This window comes from Micropterus salmoides, unplaced genomic scaffold (assembly GCF_014851395.1).
Source record: "Micropterus salmoides isolate LMB-PRFRI ecotype aquatic unplaced genomic scaffold, ASM1485139v1 Ms_hic_scaffold_15, whole genome shotgun sequence".
Lineage (NCBI taxonomy): Eukaryota > Metazoa > Chordata > Actinopteri > Centrarchiformes > Centrarchidae > Micropterus > Micropterus salmoides.
Genome location: NW_024040596.1, coordinates 22,525,178 through 22,542,722, shown reverse-complemented (window position 1 = coordinate 22,542,722; position 17,545 = coordinate 22,525,178). Strand labels below are relative to the sequence as shown.

Sequence of the window (17,545 nt, the reverse complement as noted above, 5' to 3'; positions counted from 1 at the left end):
ATTTGTAAAATCTGATGAAGCTGCAAACGTAGAATGTAGAAATATATTTACAGTAATTTTAAGCATCTTTAGGACAACTGATTCAAAGACATGAATACATACAGTACAAGTGGAATGCACTTATCACAAGATGGAAAAGAGTGAAAGTGAATCATTTCTAGAAAATACAATCCAGCTCCACTACAGTATAGAAGCAAACAGAAGCGTGGATGTTGAGAGTAGAAACAAACCTGCCAAGACATTTAAGTGGAAAAAAAAACAAGAAAAACTGTTAACATGCAGTACATGACATTCTGACTACTTTGTATTTGCTCATGGAGTTCCAGAGAAAGCTTCACCTGACAATCAAAATTTTAAAAAGGCTCAACAGACATGTTTATTGGCACCGTTTGTTGAAAAAATTACCCCCCCCCCCCAACTAAACACAGTAGCTTTATGTCATATGAAGTGCATCTTTATCATTTCTTTGGCTCTACCCCACCTGGAGCCTCATTTTAAAAAAATTAGGTAGCTGCTGTATATGCAGGTTAGGTGCTAATAATCAAAATCCAAACAAAGGCTTCTTCATGAAAGTAAGAAATGATCAAAATCTGGTAAGAATGCTGTAAGACATTCATTGGTTATTACTGCCTTCTGTATTTTTGGACTCTTGATTTACTCGTCTGATTGTTGCAAAAATATTCCCACATAAATGAGGCTCCTGGATTGCTGTATTTTTTTTGACAATAATTCAGTCCTAAGAAATGCCACCAGGCGTGGACTCATCTGGTGAACAACACAAACACAGTTCTTGGGGTTTTTTTTTGCAACTAAACATCACAAACATCGACAAAAAATAAGCTCTGCATGGATGGGACACTCCACTCTGATCTCCGCCTATCTTTTCCAATGAATTAAACATCAATATAATGTAAAGGTGACTGTGGCAAATTAGATCAAACAGTTGCAAAACAAACTCAGTGAAACAATAACATCAGATGAAGCTGAGATTTCTGAAAACCAGCAACAAACTGAACCTTTCAATCTAAAGCCACTGAACAAGGGTGCCAAGCTCAGTCGTCGTCTCTGCCACCCTTCTGACAGACTGCCATCCATCTAAAGCACTTCTCACGCATGCATTCGCACAAACACACACTCACACAGTCTGTCTTCAGCTGCTGGGGCCTCAGGTGGATCCCTGGGTTTTGCCTTCCCAGTGGGGTAAGGTGCAGCAGCCGTGGAGAGGTCCCTCCTCCTTCTCCTCCGTCTCCTACAGCCATTCAACACCTCTCAGCTCTACTTGTCCATGCCAGACTCTGGCTCCTTGGCCAGGCCGCGAATTGACAGGTCATAAACCACCTCCTCGATCTTCTTCACGTCATACTTGAGGCCGTCGTAGCGCTTCCGCAGCGGGTCATTCTTCAGGTTGAGCAGGCGGAAGCCTGAGTCCAGCTCGTTGATGAAGTTGGAGATGCGGAGCGGCCGGGTGTAGTCTCCTGCTGTGACACTGTTTACAGCCAACCGTGACTGGAGGAAGAAACAACAGCACAGATCAAGCGCTTGAAATAACAGCCGTTAAATTGTGAGAGTTTTGTCCTTGATATCTGACAGGTCTTTGGTCACCAGAGTTCTAGGTCATACGTCGGTGGACATGTCTCACAGTGTGCTCTAAGACCACTGTTGTGGTTTCACAACCAGATATTTCACCATGTTTCTCTCATGACTTTCAACTTTGATCTGCTACAGCACAAACATGCAGTGTATAGGGGGCCCTTAAAGAGTTCCAGGACAAAGGGGAACCCTGATGTATGATTCTATTTTAATAGGCAACGGAGTTACAATTAGGGATGAAATGATTACCGGTTTAACGGTAAACCATGGTAAAATTCCCAAAAGTTATTATTACCGTACACATTTTAATTACCATGATAACTGGGTACGGTTAATATTATATAATCTCACGGCAAACACTGTCCAGCGTCTCCCAGAAGCAGGCGCGCATGCGCAGAATGCAACGTGGGTTTGTTTGGGTCAATGACAAGACGGCGGAAGACAGAGCTGCGGAGATTTTTCAGTCACTCTGAAGTCTGGTCGTAGTTTAGTTTTTAAGAGAGTGCTGAGGGAAACTTGATTGAAGAAAACCTTATAGTGAACGCAGGGTGAGTTAACTTTTAACTTTGGTTTGTCTCTCTGACTTGCTAACAGCGTGTAAACTGAAGCTCTCAGTGTTGCTGCTCTCGTAAAGACGCTACACGTTCTGTTGCTGTGTGTGTCGGCAGAATCTATTCGTCCACTGCACATGATGACACGTTACGCAGTTTAGTCAACCAACCAGCATATCTAGAAACGCTACAGACTGCTCTGTATTTATCAGTTTTGGGGCTCATTGCAGTTACCATCACTGTCTTCTAAAGACTTATTTGTTTTCATGTAATTGTCCACAGGGTCATTGTATTACCTATATCATAAAATCTTGATAATGCACACGTAGATGATTTTCACATGTTTACAAATGTATTTGGTGGCATTTTATTTTTTATGCAAACAAAATGGCAATAATAGTATTTGTAGTTTTCAATATAAAACTTGTTGAAATGGTTTCAGTGTGTGTATCAGTACGCTTTAATATTTTTCGGCACATTTTTACAATAGCGTAATAATACTGATAACTGTGATAATTTGGGTCACTATAATCGTGATATGAAATTTTCATACCGTTTCATCCCTAGTTAGAATCATTGTTCTAGCCTGAGTATATTGTTGGTGCACCAGAGTAATCGACAGTAGACTCACCAGTTCACTAGCCATGATCAGCACCCCTGCCAGGTAGTCCTCCACATCCAGGTGAAAGCCTTTCTCTCGCACCACTTCAACTGTAAGGTGAAAAGTACAGAGAATTTTATTGTATTTTTTTTAGTAAAGTCGCATTCCTAAGTGAGAGTTACACACTAACTGGCGACTAGACACTTACTGCCGAGTATCTGGGCCACTTCCTCTCGAACCACAAGAGTTTCAGTCTCCAGGTAGACAACAAAGGCTGCTAAGAAAGCCAAACGCTGCAGGACAAACCGCCAATGTTCATGGAACCTAAAGTGGGATCACACAGGTAAGAGAGAGATAAAACACTTTATCTATATCCACCCTTTATCAATTAATTCTGCTTTCTAGGGAGTTCTGGGTACTTAAATTAAAATAAATGTATAAAACAGTTAGTAAGTCTGCTGGTCAAGTAACTGTTCTGTCCTGAATAAAACAAAATTTAGTTTAGTACACTTAGTAACTTCTCACACAAACACACATTTGATTAGCATTTCACTTCATGCATTTCTTAAGTCTATGACTTAAGATAAATTTTCGGTTATTTCATGCTACAGCCTTAAAGTTGAGCTCCAGCTCAACAATTTCACAGTTGGATGAAAGGTTTATATATACTCAGCATAAGGAAATTAATCCAATCTAAAATTCTGAATTAGGTAGCAGAAAAAATGCAAACATTGTGAAAAGTGGTTCCTACCTGTAATACTGCTCCACAGGAAATTTTGTTTTTAGGTCTGCAATTTGTGTCCTGACTGTGCTGAACAACTCCCGTGCCTTTGCACATTTACTGGGAACTAATGGGAGAAAATAAAAAATAAGACTCATTTTTAATATCAAAAAGTCTCATTTGGAGAGACAAACATTATACAGTACCCGTCAAAACAGGGCATACTGTGTCAAACACTCACTTTCTTTGAATCCAGATGGCTGGTGGACACTCTGGAGTACCGTTAGTATTTCCCTGGCAGTCTGCTCCAATGTCTGGACCACCTTACGGATATCCTGCAGCAAAGTCCATCAAGTGTAAGTGTTTTCTTAATAGAATATAATTCAATTAAGGCAATAAAACAATCATGATGATTATTGCGATATAATTTACCTCAATAAAAATATAACAAATGTTCAAGAAATGATTGATTTAATTCATTTGAATCACGAACGAATTAGCACTTAATTTTCAGATTTCCGTCATCATTGTTCTGAATGAATGTTCTACATCAGATTTATTGAGTGATCCACTGGCATCAAGTATTTCCACAATTAACCATCTAGTTTCTTCAACTTTGACTCAGGAACAAATATAAGCGTTTAAATTTGAACAGAATAATGATTTGACATTAATTGTAATAATTATCGATATCGACTATGATTTTTTGTTTATCGTGATAACATTTTTGGCCATATCTCCCAGCCATAAATTCAATTTAACGTATCTTCTATTAACAACTATTCTACCCCACCTCCCCCAAAATCACACACTTTAAGTGGATCACAGGCACAAAAAAAGCTCATGTCTCGATGTGCCCAGTATATCCTTCCGTTAACTGAGACAGTTAGCTGCTAACTAGCTAGCTAACTGTCTCTGAGAGCTAATGCTGGTGCAGCGCTGCAGCTGTCGTGCTGCTGCTCATTCATACCTCTCTGACGTCCTGGTCGGCGCTCAGGAAGCCCTGAATATAACTGAACATCTCGGTCACAGACATTTCTGATCAGAGTCAGGCTGTCCGGGTGATGCAGATAATGAGCCGTTTGCAGCTAAATCATAAAAAACATCAACGTGCTCGAGAGCCGACTCCGTGCTTCGTGTGGCGCGTGGCGATGACGTCATCCCTTCCAACGTCACGTCGGTGTCTCTCCAGTAAAAACAAAAAAAAAGTCTCTCCAGTAAAAGCAATTTCTCATTCTTTTTGAACGAACTGCAAATGTTTTGACGCGTTTATCCAAATGATTATGTATAATTATCTAAATTATCAATTGCTTATTTCATGTTGATCACAATGTAGGCCTATTATACTCTACTGGTGCTCTGTTGAATAGTCTTACCCCCCAAAACATCTAGCAATAAGTTCATTGTACAAATCACTACATGCAGAATGCAAGAATCTGAGGCTGACAACTTCAGCCTAAGGGGTGTTTACATTTCTTATTTTGTTTTTTGTTTTTCTGTTGTGCTATGCAGTGCTGTAAAACAGTCCAGTCTTTTTTTCTTTTCTGCATCACATTGACATGCTCTGTTGACAGATTACAGTACATACAGGAAAAGGGAATCCAATCTCTTTCAGTGTAATTTTGTGCTACTGAAAACTGATATAGGCCTATATGCCATACAGAAAAAGTGCAGCCTTGTGCCATAGGTTACTCAGAAAATATCTACAGAGTAGCCTACATTGTTATACTGACAACATAGCTAAACATTTTGACTATCTTGTATGTAAACAATGACACTCAGAATCAGTCAGAATCTGAATCAGAATCTGCTTTTATTGCCAGGTATATGTACTCATACGAGGAATTTGACTCAAGATTGTACATTGCTTACGTTGTGCTTACTTATACATTAATACAATTATAAAATAAGATAAATAAAATCAGACACAGGCTACAGTATAGAGAACACAATAAATACACACTATAAACAGAAACAAAAACAGTATAGACTGATTGAGACAATAGTGCACTGAGGAGAGTGCAAAGGATGCAGGAGTAAATTATTATTATCATAATAATTACTATTATGTATATGTCAGAGGTGGATATGATATACAGGTAGACATACATGTATACATGGACACAGTGTGATGGAGCAAAGGATGCTGGAATAAATAAGTATTATGTGCAGGTGTTATGTACTTGAGGTAGGTGGATTTGGTATACAGTATATACAATATACAAAATGACAATATGAACAAGAACAGCACTGAAATAGAGAATGATGAATAAATAATAAGTGGTGACCAGTAAACAGGTGGCTGATTAGAGGCAGAGTTACTGGGTTATTGCACAGGAATTGATCCTGAGTCAGAAATCAGCTGTTCATCAGAGTGATGGCTTGTGGGATGAAACTGTTCCTGAGTCTGTTGGTTTTGGCGTACAGTGCGTACAGGTTGTGTCCTGGCTGAGATGGATCTGCATTGATGTTTCCTGCCCATTTCCTGACTCTGGAAATGTATAAGTCCTGAATGGAGGGCAGGTTGGCACCGATGATCTTTTCTGCTGTCCTATCTAGTAGTCTGTCCTTGTCCTTTTTGGTGGCAGAGCCAAACCAGACAGTGATGGACGTGCAGAGGACAAACTGGATGATGGCTTTGTAGAAGTGGATCAGCAGGTCCTTGGGCAGGTTGAGCTTCCTGAGCTGGAGCAGGAAGTACATCCTCTGCTGGGCTTTCTTGATGATCGTGTCCATGTTGGGCTCCCACTTCAGGTCCTGGGATATAGTTTTAGTTTAGTTTTAGTTTATTTGTTTAGCACGTTTGGTACAAGTCCAGAACAATGCAAGGAGGGAACGAAGCCAGACTAGGCTTGTACAGAGTTCCACTCCTTTTTTTTGTGGAACCCAGAAACCTGAAGGATTCCACAGCAGACACAGGGCTGTTGAGTATGGTGATGGGGGGCAGAGTGGGGGGGCTCCTCCTGAAGTCCACGGTCATCTCCACAGTTTTGAGCGTGTTAAGCTGCAGGTTGTTCTGACTGCACCAGAGAGCCAGCTGATCAACCTCCCGTCTGTTGGCCGACTCATCACCGTCCCGGATGAGGCTGATGACCGTTGTGTCGTCAGCAAACTTCAGTTTTGACAGATGGGTCCCCTGAGGTGCAGTTGTTGGTGTAGAGGGAGAAGAGCAGTGGGAAGAGCACACACCCCTGGGGGGCGCCAGTGCTGATAGTCCGGGTGCTGGATGTGATGTTTCCCAGCCTCACCTGCTGACTCCTGTCAGTCAGGAAGTCTGTGATCCACTGACAGGTGGAGGCTGGCACAGAGAGCTGGGTGAGTTTGGTGCTGAGGATGTCTGGGATGATGGTGTTGAACGCCGAGCTGAAGTCCACGAACAGAAGAATCAGAATCAGAATCAGAAGGAGCTTTATTGCCAAGTAGTGTTTTACACATACGAGGAATTTGCTGTGGTGATAAGATGCTACACGTAGACAAACATACAGTTGACATAAATAAATGTAGAAATATATATAAATATGGAATGGAAGAACGAAGAAGAAGAAGAAGAAGATCCTTGCACAAGTCCCTGGAGAGTTGAGGTGTTGCAGGATGTAATGCAGACCCAAGTTGACAGCATCATCCACTGACCTGTTAGCCCTTTAGGCAAACTGCAGGGGGTCCAGCAGGGGGCCTGTAATGTCCTTCAGGTGGACCAACACCAGTCTTTCAAAGGACTTCAAGAATACAGATATCAGGACGACAGGCCTGCTGTCATTTAATCCAGAGATAGAGGGTTTTTTGGGGAACGGGATGATTGTGGAGCATTTAAAGCAGCAGGGAACGTCACACCGCTCCAGTGATTTGTGTGAAGATGGGGGCTATAGTTATTAATATTATAGGACTCTTAATAATAAAAGATATTTAAATGGCTCAACTTAAGAATTCATTATCAGCTATTTATTTTCATTCAGCCGCAGCTGTCAACTGTAATAACAATAAGAAAATCAAAGTTAATTCCCATTAATCTTCTACAACCGTTAGGCTTTACTACATTCCTTTAATCTATTATCACTATGACAGCCCACCAACAATGATGCCTATACTTTCCCCATCAATCATTTTCAGTAAGCTAATTATTTTTTTCATTAGCTTTCCAGCACACACTTTTACACAAGCTGTAATGTTTAACATAGTAACACACATTTCATGACATATAAAAATAAGAATAGTAATAAATTCTGTAATTTGTCTGTTGAACAAATTATGGCTACCTCTTTAAAGTGTGGTGTTAATCAAATTTAATTCAAGACAATGAAACCATAGTTCTTTTTACAAGTCGGGTCTTCAAGCAGGTGTGTGGTTTCATTCATGAACAGAAACGGCATTGTTTGCAGCTTGCAGGTAATACAATACACCACACCTTCTTCTCTGCTTGCCTGGGTTGATTCTGGTGGACAGACATGCTGCATTACCTCATTCACCCTGTTGATGGAGCCAAAGTAGCACACATGCTAATGTTACCTTCATGTGCTGCAAAAATAAAGCAACATTAAACGCGAAACAGTCTCACTCCTGCCCGCCCTATTTAGCCTAATTGATTCTTCATGTGGCAGAGTTTAACATAACTTTTTATTACAGTTGAAGAAGATTGCCAGAGAAATACTGGCAAAACTTATTACTTACTCCACACCCTTTAAATCCCTTTGTGTAGTAAGAATGAACGTTAACGGTGAGACTGCTGTTTGAAAATAACACAAATATCACCTCATTTTGGGATGGCAGAATTATTTCTGTTTTTTATAATTACCATTTATTTACTTAAGGGAACTATTTTATTATAATCAGTAGGCTGTGAAAAGCTTTCCCATAGACTGTATATAAAAAGGGCTACAGATTTTAGTACAGAGTGCAGCATTATGACTTATTATCTCATAATTATGAATAAGAAACGTTAAAACGTTAAAAAAACGTCAAAATCAAACTCCCATAGTAACTACAAATCTCGCTCATGCGCGGTTCATTTGTAGTTGTCAGATTTCCGACGGCTCCAGAAGGCATCATCTGAGAGCCCAGCTGACTCAGTAAAAACAGAGTCAGTCGCCTGTTGCTCCCAACTAGTTAAGCAGACACCCCATTGTAAGTGAGGAGTTAGAAACCCAGCTCACACTAAACTGTCTACTAGTTCATGTAACCGGCGGGTCTCAACCGTACTGTGTTTTAAAAATCCCCTGTTTTATTCGTTCCCTCTGCGCTTTGAACGATGCAGCTAAATGTTGTTCAGCCTACCCTTTGAGATGGAGAAAACCTCAGCAGAAGATGACTGCGTGGATTCAGGAGCCGAGACTGGAGGGTGAGTGAAGCCTCCGAGTTAATTACTAAAAAATGTTTAAACCTTTCAAAAGAATAATCTAGGCGTATTTGCATATTCATAGATTCTGGTTTGTTTGTTTTTTGTTGTTGTTGTTTTTTTTTTAGCAGAGTAGGCTACAGACAGTATAGCCTTGAGTTTTTTTTTACGAGGTAGGCTTAGTGAACCCTTTCGACACATTTTTAAATGAGGTTTGGTGTTACAAATCCCAGCGAAACCGGACCTGACAACTCGTAGGACAAAACAAAACAGACAGCAGAGCTTAATGTGATTTATGTTACATGTCTTACGCATTCATATCTACAAAAACGTTTTTATTATTATATCATTCTGGAAAGTTACGTTAGACCGCTGTGCTTATTTATCGTAGTCAATCATTGGAGGTCCTAAATTTTATTATCATGAGCCTATGATTATTATTTATGTGTGCTGCTACTCTTGGATAGAATCTAGTCACCAGCCCAGTTGTTAATGAGAGTGCAGTCACTGTAGATGAGCTTAATGCAAGAATGCTTTGACCTAAGAGAGTTAAATGAATTTATTGTTCCCTCTTTTTTCAGCCATTAGACAGAGATGTACCTCACTTTCTCCCGCGGTATGTCACTGCTGGATGTTGTGTAGTGTAGGACCTGTGTTTGTTGTTGTGTGTGTGTGTGTGTGGTGTGTGGTGGGGGGGGGGGGGGGGGGGGGGGATCATCAAAATCTGGCCTTGTGGTTTTAATTGTTTATATTAACTCATATTTACTTCAACATGGAAATCTGACTGGCCACAGGTTGGACAATCATCTAAGTACAGATTGAGGGGTCATTGTGGAATAAATAAAAGTCTTAAGTCATCCAGACCTGTTATTTCAGATACATACACATACAAAATATTAATACTGTATTGTTTTTATTATAGGGTCTTATTCCAGTGACATGTAGTACCAATTTCAAGCTCTGATAATCCTTGTGAAATTAATTTAATCAATATCACCCAGACTCTCTTACCTCCTATGTACCTTGAGATTGTCAGGATTAAAAGTGGTAGCACGTACAGTTTTAGGCGCCTATAATTCTGATATTAAAGAAAATGTAATTTAAAAATAGAGGCAAAAGGCACACAAACAACATTACAAGCACACATGTATATATTAGGATTAAGTCAATGATTGTTGAAATTTAATAAAGTAAGTTCATAAAAGTGTGTGACAGACAGAAACATTACAAAAGACAACAATAGTTCCTTTTACTCTTATATATTCTTAATAAGCTGGGAAAATTAATCTGACAGCAGCACACCAATGCCCTTGTTTTGAGAGTCACCTGGGACCATGCTGTTTCATTAGCTGTGAACTGGAACCAAATAACATGATGTGTGTTTCATGGGAAAATGGGAGCGGAGACCCATGTGGAAAGCGCTGATGTGAAAGGAAAAGCATGGGATGCCCAGCTGATAAACAGAGAGCCTCCACCTCCATCAGGTCACATCCTCTACCTTTTCTTCCTCACTCCACTTCCTGTTCAGCTCCCACATTCACTTTTTTTGGTAATTTCTCCTCACTTCAGACTGGCTCTGCCACCATCTCTTCTCCAATCGCAAATCACAGACTTCAGAGTGGCCTCATTATACTTTAAAGATAAGAAAGTGTATAACTTTCTTATGGTGTTTTTAAAGCCTGTCAGAACCGGCCCATGAGACCAAAAAAATGACAGAATTTGTTTTTAGTGACATATGCTTAAAGCTGCGATAATTAATGTGTTTATAATAACAATGGATCAAATGACTATGTGTAATGTGAAAGGGTCACTCGTAGTGGCAAAATCACGGTTCGTCCAAGTTCTGTGTTGTTGTATGCATAACAATAACAGTGGAGCAGATGTTGGCGATTAAATTCTTAGTTCTCAGGGTCCCTCCAACATCGCTAAAGTTAAAATCCATGTACAGTCTACCACATAAAGCTTATAAAGGAACAGCTTGTAAACCATAGTTATATATATATATAGATGAACAAATTGTAAGCAGTAGAAAACCAGGTAATAAGTAGGTTGAGCAAATACAGTAGAATATGTATGTACAGTACCAGTAAGTATAATGTAAGTATGGCAGTGGTGTACAGTGACATTCATGTATCATACAGTGCAAGTTAGTGATGAGCTTGAGAGCTCATAGTAAGGATTAGCGTCCTTATGGCCTGCAGGACATCGCTGTCCCTGAGCCTGGATCAGGGTTCGCCTGGTGTTGCAGAAAGAGATGCTACGGTATAGCAGAACAGTTAGTGGCTGATTATGATCTCTGATGAAAAACATCTGCGTTGGCCGGGAATCGAACCCGGGTCAACTGCTTGGAAGGCAGCTATGCTCACCACTATACCACCAACGCCTGTGTACTGAGGCTGTGCAATACTCTGCTCCTCTACAGTATAAAAGGCTTAGCATCTTTTGTTGTGGTTTTACAGCTTTACTGCACATTTACTGTTTGGTTTAGAGTCAGCTCTCATCACCCTCGTTTCCAGCAACAGCAGGCAGCTGTTTTCAGCAAACAAGCTCACGTAAACCCACTGTCCACGACCTACTCAGCACCAAACAGCAGACAGACAGCGACTAGCTGGTGAACATATTGGAGCATTTAGCAGCATGAAGTTTTCCTGAAAATAAACCTCTTTTGATTGTTTGAATAATGCATGTCTGGCTGGAAGTAGCATGTTGTAGTCTTACAGAGGACGGAGGAGATCAGGGTTAAATGGTTAGGCATACAAAGATTGTAAATTCAACACGGGAAACTGTGATTCACGCTCCATCTCCTACCATCAGACAGCATTGGTTTCTTTTAACCATGACGGCGATCTTTTGCGAACTGAACCAGATCTTAACTGTAGAGGTGGCAGGCCATAAAATTTTCATATGACTCGTTGTTTGGAACAGTCTAATCAAATAGGAGACACCTGAATCTGTTCAGCTCTCCACATGTCAAACAAGTCTTTTAGACTCGCTCCAGAGCCCATCAGGTCACTCTGCAGTCAAACCTTGTGTGCATGACCGGGCTGCTGCCTGTCTTCGCTTCACTTTTGTGTTTATTGTGTTTGGACGGAGATGAAGCAAGGCAGCGAGGCCAGACTGGGAACGCCTGGCGAGATGCTAACCGTCACTGGTGGGGGAGGCCTGCCATACACATACCCAAGGGAGCCATCAAAACAGACCTGTAACTGCACACACTACTACCTCCAACTTTACTCCAAAGAGTCTCGTCTTTTTTTCACATTTTGTCATTTTTCTCTGGGCATGCAGGGACAAGTCTTTGAGTTTCACTTTGTGTTCTTTTGCTGGAACGTTCTGGTCGTTTATAATCTGCTCTGAATATCAGTCTTTTTTTTCGCTCCCTATACGCCAACATTTCCCCCTCTGCAGTACCTTACAGCAGTTCAACTTTTCTTTTTTACCTTTCTCTGCTCACCTCTGCTTCTACCCATACTCCCATCCAATCCTTCCTCCACACCGCTAATGCCTGTTAGTTAGATTGATAACCTCCCGCTGCAGGAAACAGACTCGTTCCTCTGTTTCCTGCTGTGCTGTAGCTCCAGAGACCTTATTAGTTTAGAAATGGAGTCACGGGGAGGGTGTGTGGAGGAACAGTGTTCTCTGGTTATCAGCTGACTCCTGTGGGACTAATAATCTCAGGTTGCGAAGTATACATGAGAGGTGAGGTGTGTCACGGATGGTTCAGGGAATTATAATGCAGTTTTTTCTCTAATCCATGAAGATCTGATCTGAAATCTAATTCTGCTTCTCTCTCAGCTCAAATATGGGATCTTTAGATTAGACATGTCTCTTTCCCCAAATGAAAATTTATGTGGGTGTGTGTCCACAGAAGTAGAAGAAGATCAGTTGGATTCTTTGCTGAAACAAATTGGAGTTTTGGAAATTTCTTGCAAAGAGTTAGATCAATATCTCTCTCATGTCTGTCCATTAAGTGGTAAACTTATCTTAGCGCATACACTGTAAAAAAGGATTCTGTGGTCATGTAGATTTGAATTAATGTATTAGATAAAATATATTCAATATGATTGTGTTTTTGATTTTGAGGCAAATATTTAATTAAATTTCAAATAAAAATGTTAAAATCCACCCATTGTAGTTAAATAAAACATAAGCATTGTATTTATCTAATCCCAAATAGAGTGAATATTGAGTAAATTAATGTAATCAGGCAAATTTTAATTAAAAAGCACTTCCTGTCAAGAATTCCCATAATGCATGGCGGTGAAGGGAGTTCTGTTAAAATTAGTTAATAAGTCTCCTATTTGTTTGAAATACAAAATTTACTTTGTGAATTATGTTTTTTTAAACGTGTGTGTTTAGAATATAGTGTTTTTGGTTGGTAATTGTCATTCTTGTGGTGTTTTTTTGTTATACAGTCTATGGTTTACTATTGAAACCAGGAGTGAAAGTGCCTGTTTTATTTGATAAGTTTGGCTGCACTGATCATTGACCGTTGTATTGAAAGCAGTTCTCCTGTATGGGTGAGTTTACAAGCAAATGACAACGCATCCTTATATGTAGATGATTAATACTCAATTATATATCATTGACATATAGAATTAAATTTGGCAGTAATTACACATTAGGGAGTTTCTTTTTCAACTCGATATTTTTGTTTAGGTTATAATTAATTCTGTACTGTTTTCTATTTGAATCTACTCATATTAAATGGAACTATTAAGGGTCTCATTAATTAATATTTACTCAATACCAAACAAAATTGCTTGTAATCTGTTGCCTCATTTTTATTGAGTAGATATGGTGTATCTTTTCTTACAGTGTAGATCGGTAGCACGGGTGATGTCTAGCTGGCTCTGTCCAATGTAAAAAATATATCGGCAACTCCACCATGATGCACTGTATCTTGTTTGTTTATACAGATATGTAAACTTGACAAATGTTATGTGCCACAGCCAATAGAATAGAATAGACATCTCATGTGTAAGTTGGTTTTTGGCCTCACAGACGTACAATTCTTGATGAACAGAGGAGCCGTTTGCGCAGCACTTCAAGAAAGAATTAACTCATCCTAAAACTAGGGTTGGGCAATAAAACAATGATGATAATTAACGTAATATAATTTTCCTCAATAACAATATAACAAATGTTCAATATATCGTCAATAAATGTTTTATTTTATTTATTTGAATCACGAACTAATTAGCACTTTTTCTTTTTTCAGTTTTTCTTTTAATGTATTTATTTTATTTGTTAAAAAAAGATTTTATCATAGTTGTTTGAATGTTCTACCTCAAATTTGTGAAGTGATCCACTGTTTGGCATTAAGTGTTTGTCATGTTCGGACCATAAAGAGTAGTTTAACCACATAATAACCATGTGTTGTTGTTTTTTTATTTCACTCAGGAGCAAAAATCAGCCTTTAAACTTGAAATAAATAATGATTTGACATTTATTGTGATAATTATCAATATCGATGGTATGAAATGTTTTTACCGCAATAACATTTTTGGCCATATTGCCCAGCCCTACCTAAGACCATTAGCCATTGTTATTATATTGCCGTTTGTGTCTGATTAAACAAACAAGATGCATCGTGTTGAGGAGTGAGATCTAAGGTGAAAGTATTTTCTCCCTTTGCAAGGATGCAGGCTAGCTGTTTCCCACATTCTAGTCTTTGTGCTAGTGTAGCTCTGATGTTTTATTTTGAATCAATTGTGCTTGATTACAGTTTAAATGATATGACTTGAACGCACATTACCACGTATACTACATGAGATTGAAACCGATCTTTTCCTCTAACTCTCGGAAAGAAAACAAATAAGTTTCTTTCCCAAAATGTTGAATGTTCCTTTAAGTAAAAGTGGCAACACTGATGTAATAAGTATATTTCTCTGATGATATCTATGTGCTTTTACTCATGTTTCTGAAGATAAAGTACTCATCATTATAGAATATCCCTTTTCAGCATGTTACATCAGTATAAATCATATAGCTGGATTATTATTAGTAATGCATTTAAGCAGCAGTTTAATTCCATGGCTGATTGAGATGGGGCTAATTTTACTTTACTTAAGAAGATGTATTGTAGTCTGCAAATTAACTAATAAATACAGCTGTCAAATAAATGTTAAAAGTAAAAATGTCCTGATTTCACTCTGAAAGATAGTGGAACGCAGTACAGGCAAGTGAATGTCCTTGTGTTTATCCCTTCAGATAGAAACCACTATGAAATGTGTGTGTGCATTTTTGGTGACCTTTCCAGTTGGACCTCTCCTACTGTTTAGCCAGATGTCAGCACTTTATTTGAAATAGGAGTGTGTCATCCTGTAAATCATGTTGATTGTACTTCATACTGTAACATAAACTCCTGTCTCCTCTCTCTGTTTCTTGTCCTTTCTCTCCCCCTCGCCCTGTGTCCACATCGCCTCTCTCGCTCTTTTTTTCTCTCTTTTCTGTCATCCTCTGCAGGTCTGATTACAGTCCGTTGTCCTCAACGAGCAGTAAGTAAACCAATGGCGACATGAAGCATTGCTAACAGTGACTCAAACACACAAAGCTAAGGCTGAGGACTTTATCTCCCTAATACACACTAATAAAATAAATCCACTCACAGGGGAGGATTGTGTGTGTGTGTGTGTGTGTGTGTGTGTGTGTGTGTGTTTAGTGGTCCTTATGGCCAGCAGCAGATTTTAGGGAGAACACTTAGTCTGGCAATAACAATTGTCTTGACTGATTATTATTGTCTTCCTCCTCTCACCATAGCTTACATTTACTGTGATGTTGCATGCTAGACATTTTGCACATTGGACATAGTAAATGGTTGGGAAAGGGGGAAAACAAATTTGGCTTCAAGGGGAAATTAGATTTTATAAAATTAACTACTAAATTGGAATTGGAATTGTTTTCAAAATTCAAAACATGGACAGAATAATCTGTGTAGCTGTGACTTTTAACTTTACAGTATTAGCATTTGACTTTTTGTAATTTTTTCATAATCATAATTTCTTGTTATTATTATTGTTTCATTCAAATTGATGAAAGTGTGGCTCACTCCCATTGTATTTATCACTAAGCCATTGGAAATCAGCTTTCAAAATATACATGATACAGATCAGCTACTGGATATTGTTTGTGTATACGTGTTCATAAGTGCTTGAACTATGATGTCGCCACTTGCTGCATGCACAGTGTCTGACTGGTTGCCAGATTTCCAGGCCTTTCACAATGGGAGGATTATATCCAGTATTATCCCATTAATCTGGTCTACAGGAAGCTGCGTTATCCCACCCGCACCACTCCCGCAAGTCAGGAAGTACAGGGATCCATGCAAACACACACTCACACACACACACACACGCGCGCGCACACACACACACACAAACAACACACACATATAGAATGATCCAGCAGTGTCTGGTTTGGTCTTTCCCCTCATGTTTCCTGTGTCTTTCCTGTATCAGATGAGCTTTTTCCCATTATTGTATTTGCTCTGTCCCTGTCGCCACTGGAGGTCAGAATGGGGAAAATTTGTGCACAGGCACGTTGTCCAGGAACTTTAAATACATGGGAAAGTGTGACCGCAATTAGATAGACACTACTGGACTAGAACTTTATATAATTTCTACCATTTCTCCATGGAAAATACTCTCTGATTGTTTGGCAGGTGTTTACTTTGTATATCAGGGCACCTCAAATGGAGCTCTGATCACTAGTTAAACCACTGCTCTATATAAACGTGCAGGTACTATTTACTGCTGGTAACCATAGCATGTGACGCTATGTACCACACGACTCAGTGATAAAATGGACCTAGCCAAGGGTTAAACTTTAACTGACTATAAACAAACTTGTATGACAATTTGAAAGCAAATTTGAACTACACCTTTTTTCTGTAGTAGGTGGCAGTGCCATCAGTGCGATAATACACTCTGAGGTGTCCTGGTGTAGTAAATATAAGACTTAGTGAAGGGCTGTAGCATTTTCACCCTTGTTTGGTCCATAATTTTTTAATATCAGTATCTTAATATGTACAGTGTTGTCACTTTGTAGTAACCTGTTACCACGCCTGTTCTTACCAAAATGCTGTCATGCACACATATTTATCTCATTATTATCTTTTAACAAATTCACACTTTTGGATGGCTTTTGCTCATTCTCCTGAGGGGTCTTAATGCTGAGTAGCTGGATCAGCCTCCTTAACCAGCTACCTAAAATATGTTCATAGTTTATTTCTGCTGCAGTGTCTGTAATTTTTGCCTGAAAAAAAAAGAATTGACAAAAAGAAAAGAAGTTACTGAGCGCTGAGTGACTTGCTATATGTCAAACCTTTATTGGCCCACAGGGAATATGTCTGGCATTAAGCGCCTTCACAAATGGAAAAAAGAGTTTTAATGACATGGCAGGATTCTCTCAGGGTTGACAACAGTGATGAGTTCTGAAATGATTGCAAATCACAGGAAGTCTCCAGGTAGTACTATTTTTTTGTCTAATACTGGTTCTGAGACGCAATATTAGTTTATGAAAACATACACATCCTACAGACAAATGTTCACTTGAGTCTCATACTAATGATCACACTATAGATGACTCAACAGATTGATGCAAACTGCTGTGGTCACAGATTATCCAGCGTCGTGGACAATATAGAGTCATCTGTCTCAGCGCTGTGTGTGGCTGCCTGTTTTTGTCCTCTATGTGTCTGCATTCATGCACATCAGTGTGTGCTGAGGAGTTCATTCGTAAAGTTGCATGCT

The 17,545-nt window shown here is 39.3% G+C and overlaps 2 protein-coding genes and 1 non-coding gene across 3 annotated transcripts in view; 1 reads left to right on the top strand and 2 right to left on the bottom strand.

Annotated features, from left to right (window-relative positions):
* Nucleotides 1–29: 29 nt before the first annotated feature.
* On the bottom strand, nt 30–4,595 carry tsn (translin). Its single transcript, XM_038721073.1, has 6 exons — nt 4,434–4,595; nt 3,705–3,798; nt 3,494–3,590; nt 2,951–3,066; nt 2,773–2,852; nt 30–1,506 (listed from the first exon to the last, which is right to left on the bottom strand). The coding sequence occupies exons 1-6, from the start codon at nt 4,497–4,499 to the stop codon at nt 1,276–1,278; spliced, it is 684 nt and encodes a 227-aa protein (XP_038577001.1). The 5' UTR covers nt 4,500–4,595; the 3' UTR covers nt 30–1,275.
* A 4,097-nt stretch (nt 4,596–8,692) lies between these two features.
* The window catches only part of LOC119904422 (protein FAM124A), a 29,130-nt gene continuing 20,277 nt past the window's right edge, over nt 8,693–17,545 (top strand). The window contains exons 1-2 of the mRNA XM_038721071.1: nt 8,693–8,795; nt 15,261–15,292. Coding sequence (XP_038576999.1) covers nt 8,716–8,795; nt 15,261–15,292 — 112 coding nt within the window. The 5' untranslated portion in view covers nt 8,693–8,715. The remainder of the gene's footprint in view (nt 8,796–15,260; nt 15,293–17,545) is intronic.
* On the bottom strand, nt 11,104–11,175 carry trnag-ucc. Its single transcript has one exon. It is a non-coding gene; the product is annotated as a tRNA-Gly (tRNA).

Coding starts and splice junctions, on each gene's coding strand:
- tsn (XM_038721073.1), bottom strand. CDS start 4,499: ATGTCTGTGACCGAGATGTTCAGTTATATTCAGGGCTTCCTGAGCGCC. Junction 3,591..3,704: donor GCCATCTGGATTCAAAGAAA/GTGAGTGTTTGA, acceptor TTCTCCCATTAG/TTCCCAGTAAATGTGCAAAG. Junction 2,853..2,950: donor AGTGGCCCAGATACTCGGCA/GTAAGTGTCTAG, acceptor TTCACCTTACAG/TTGAAGTGGTGCGAGAGAAA.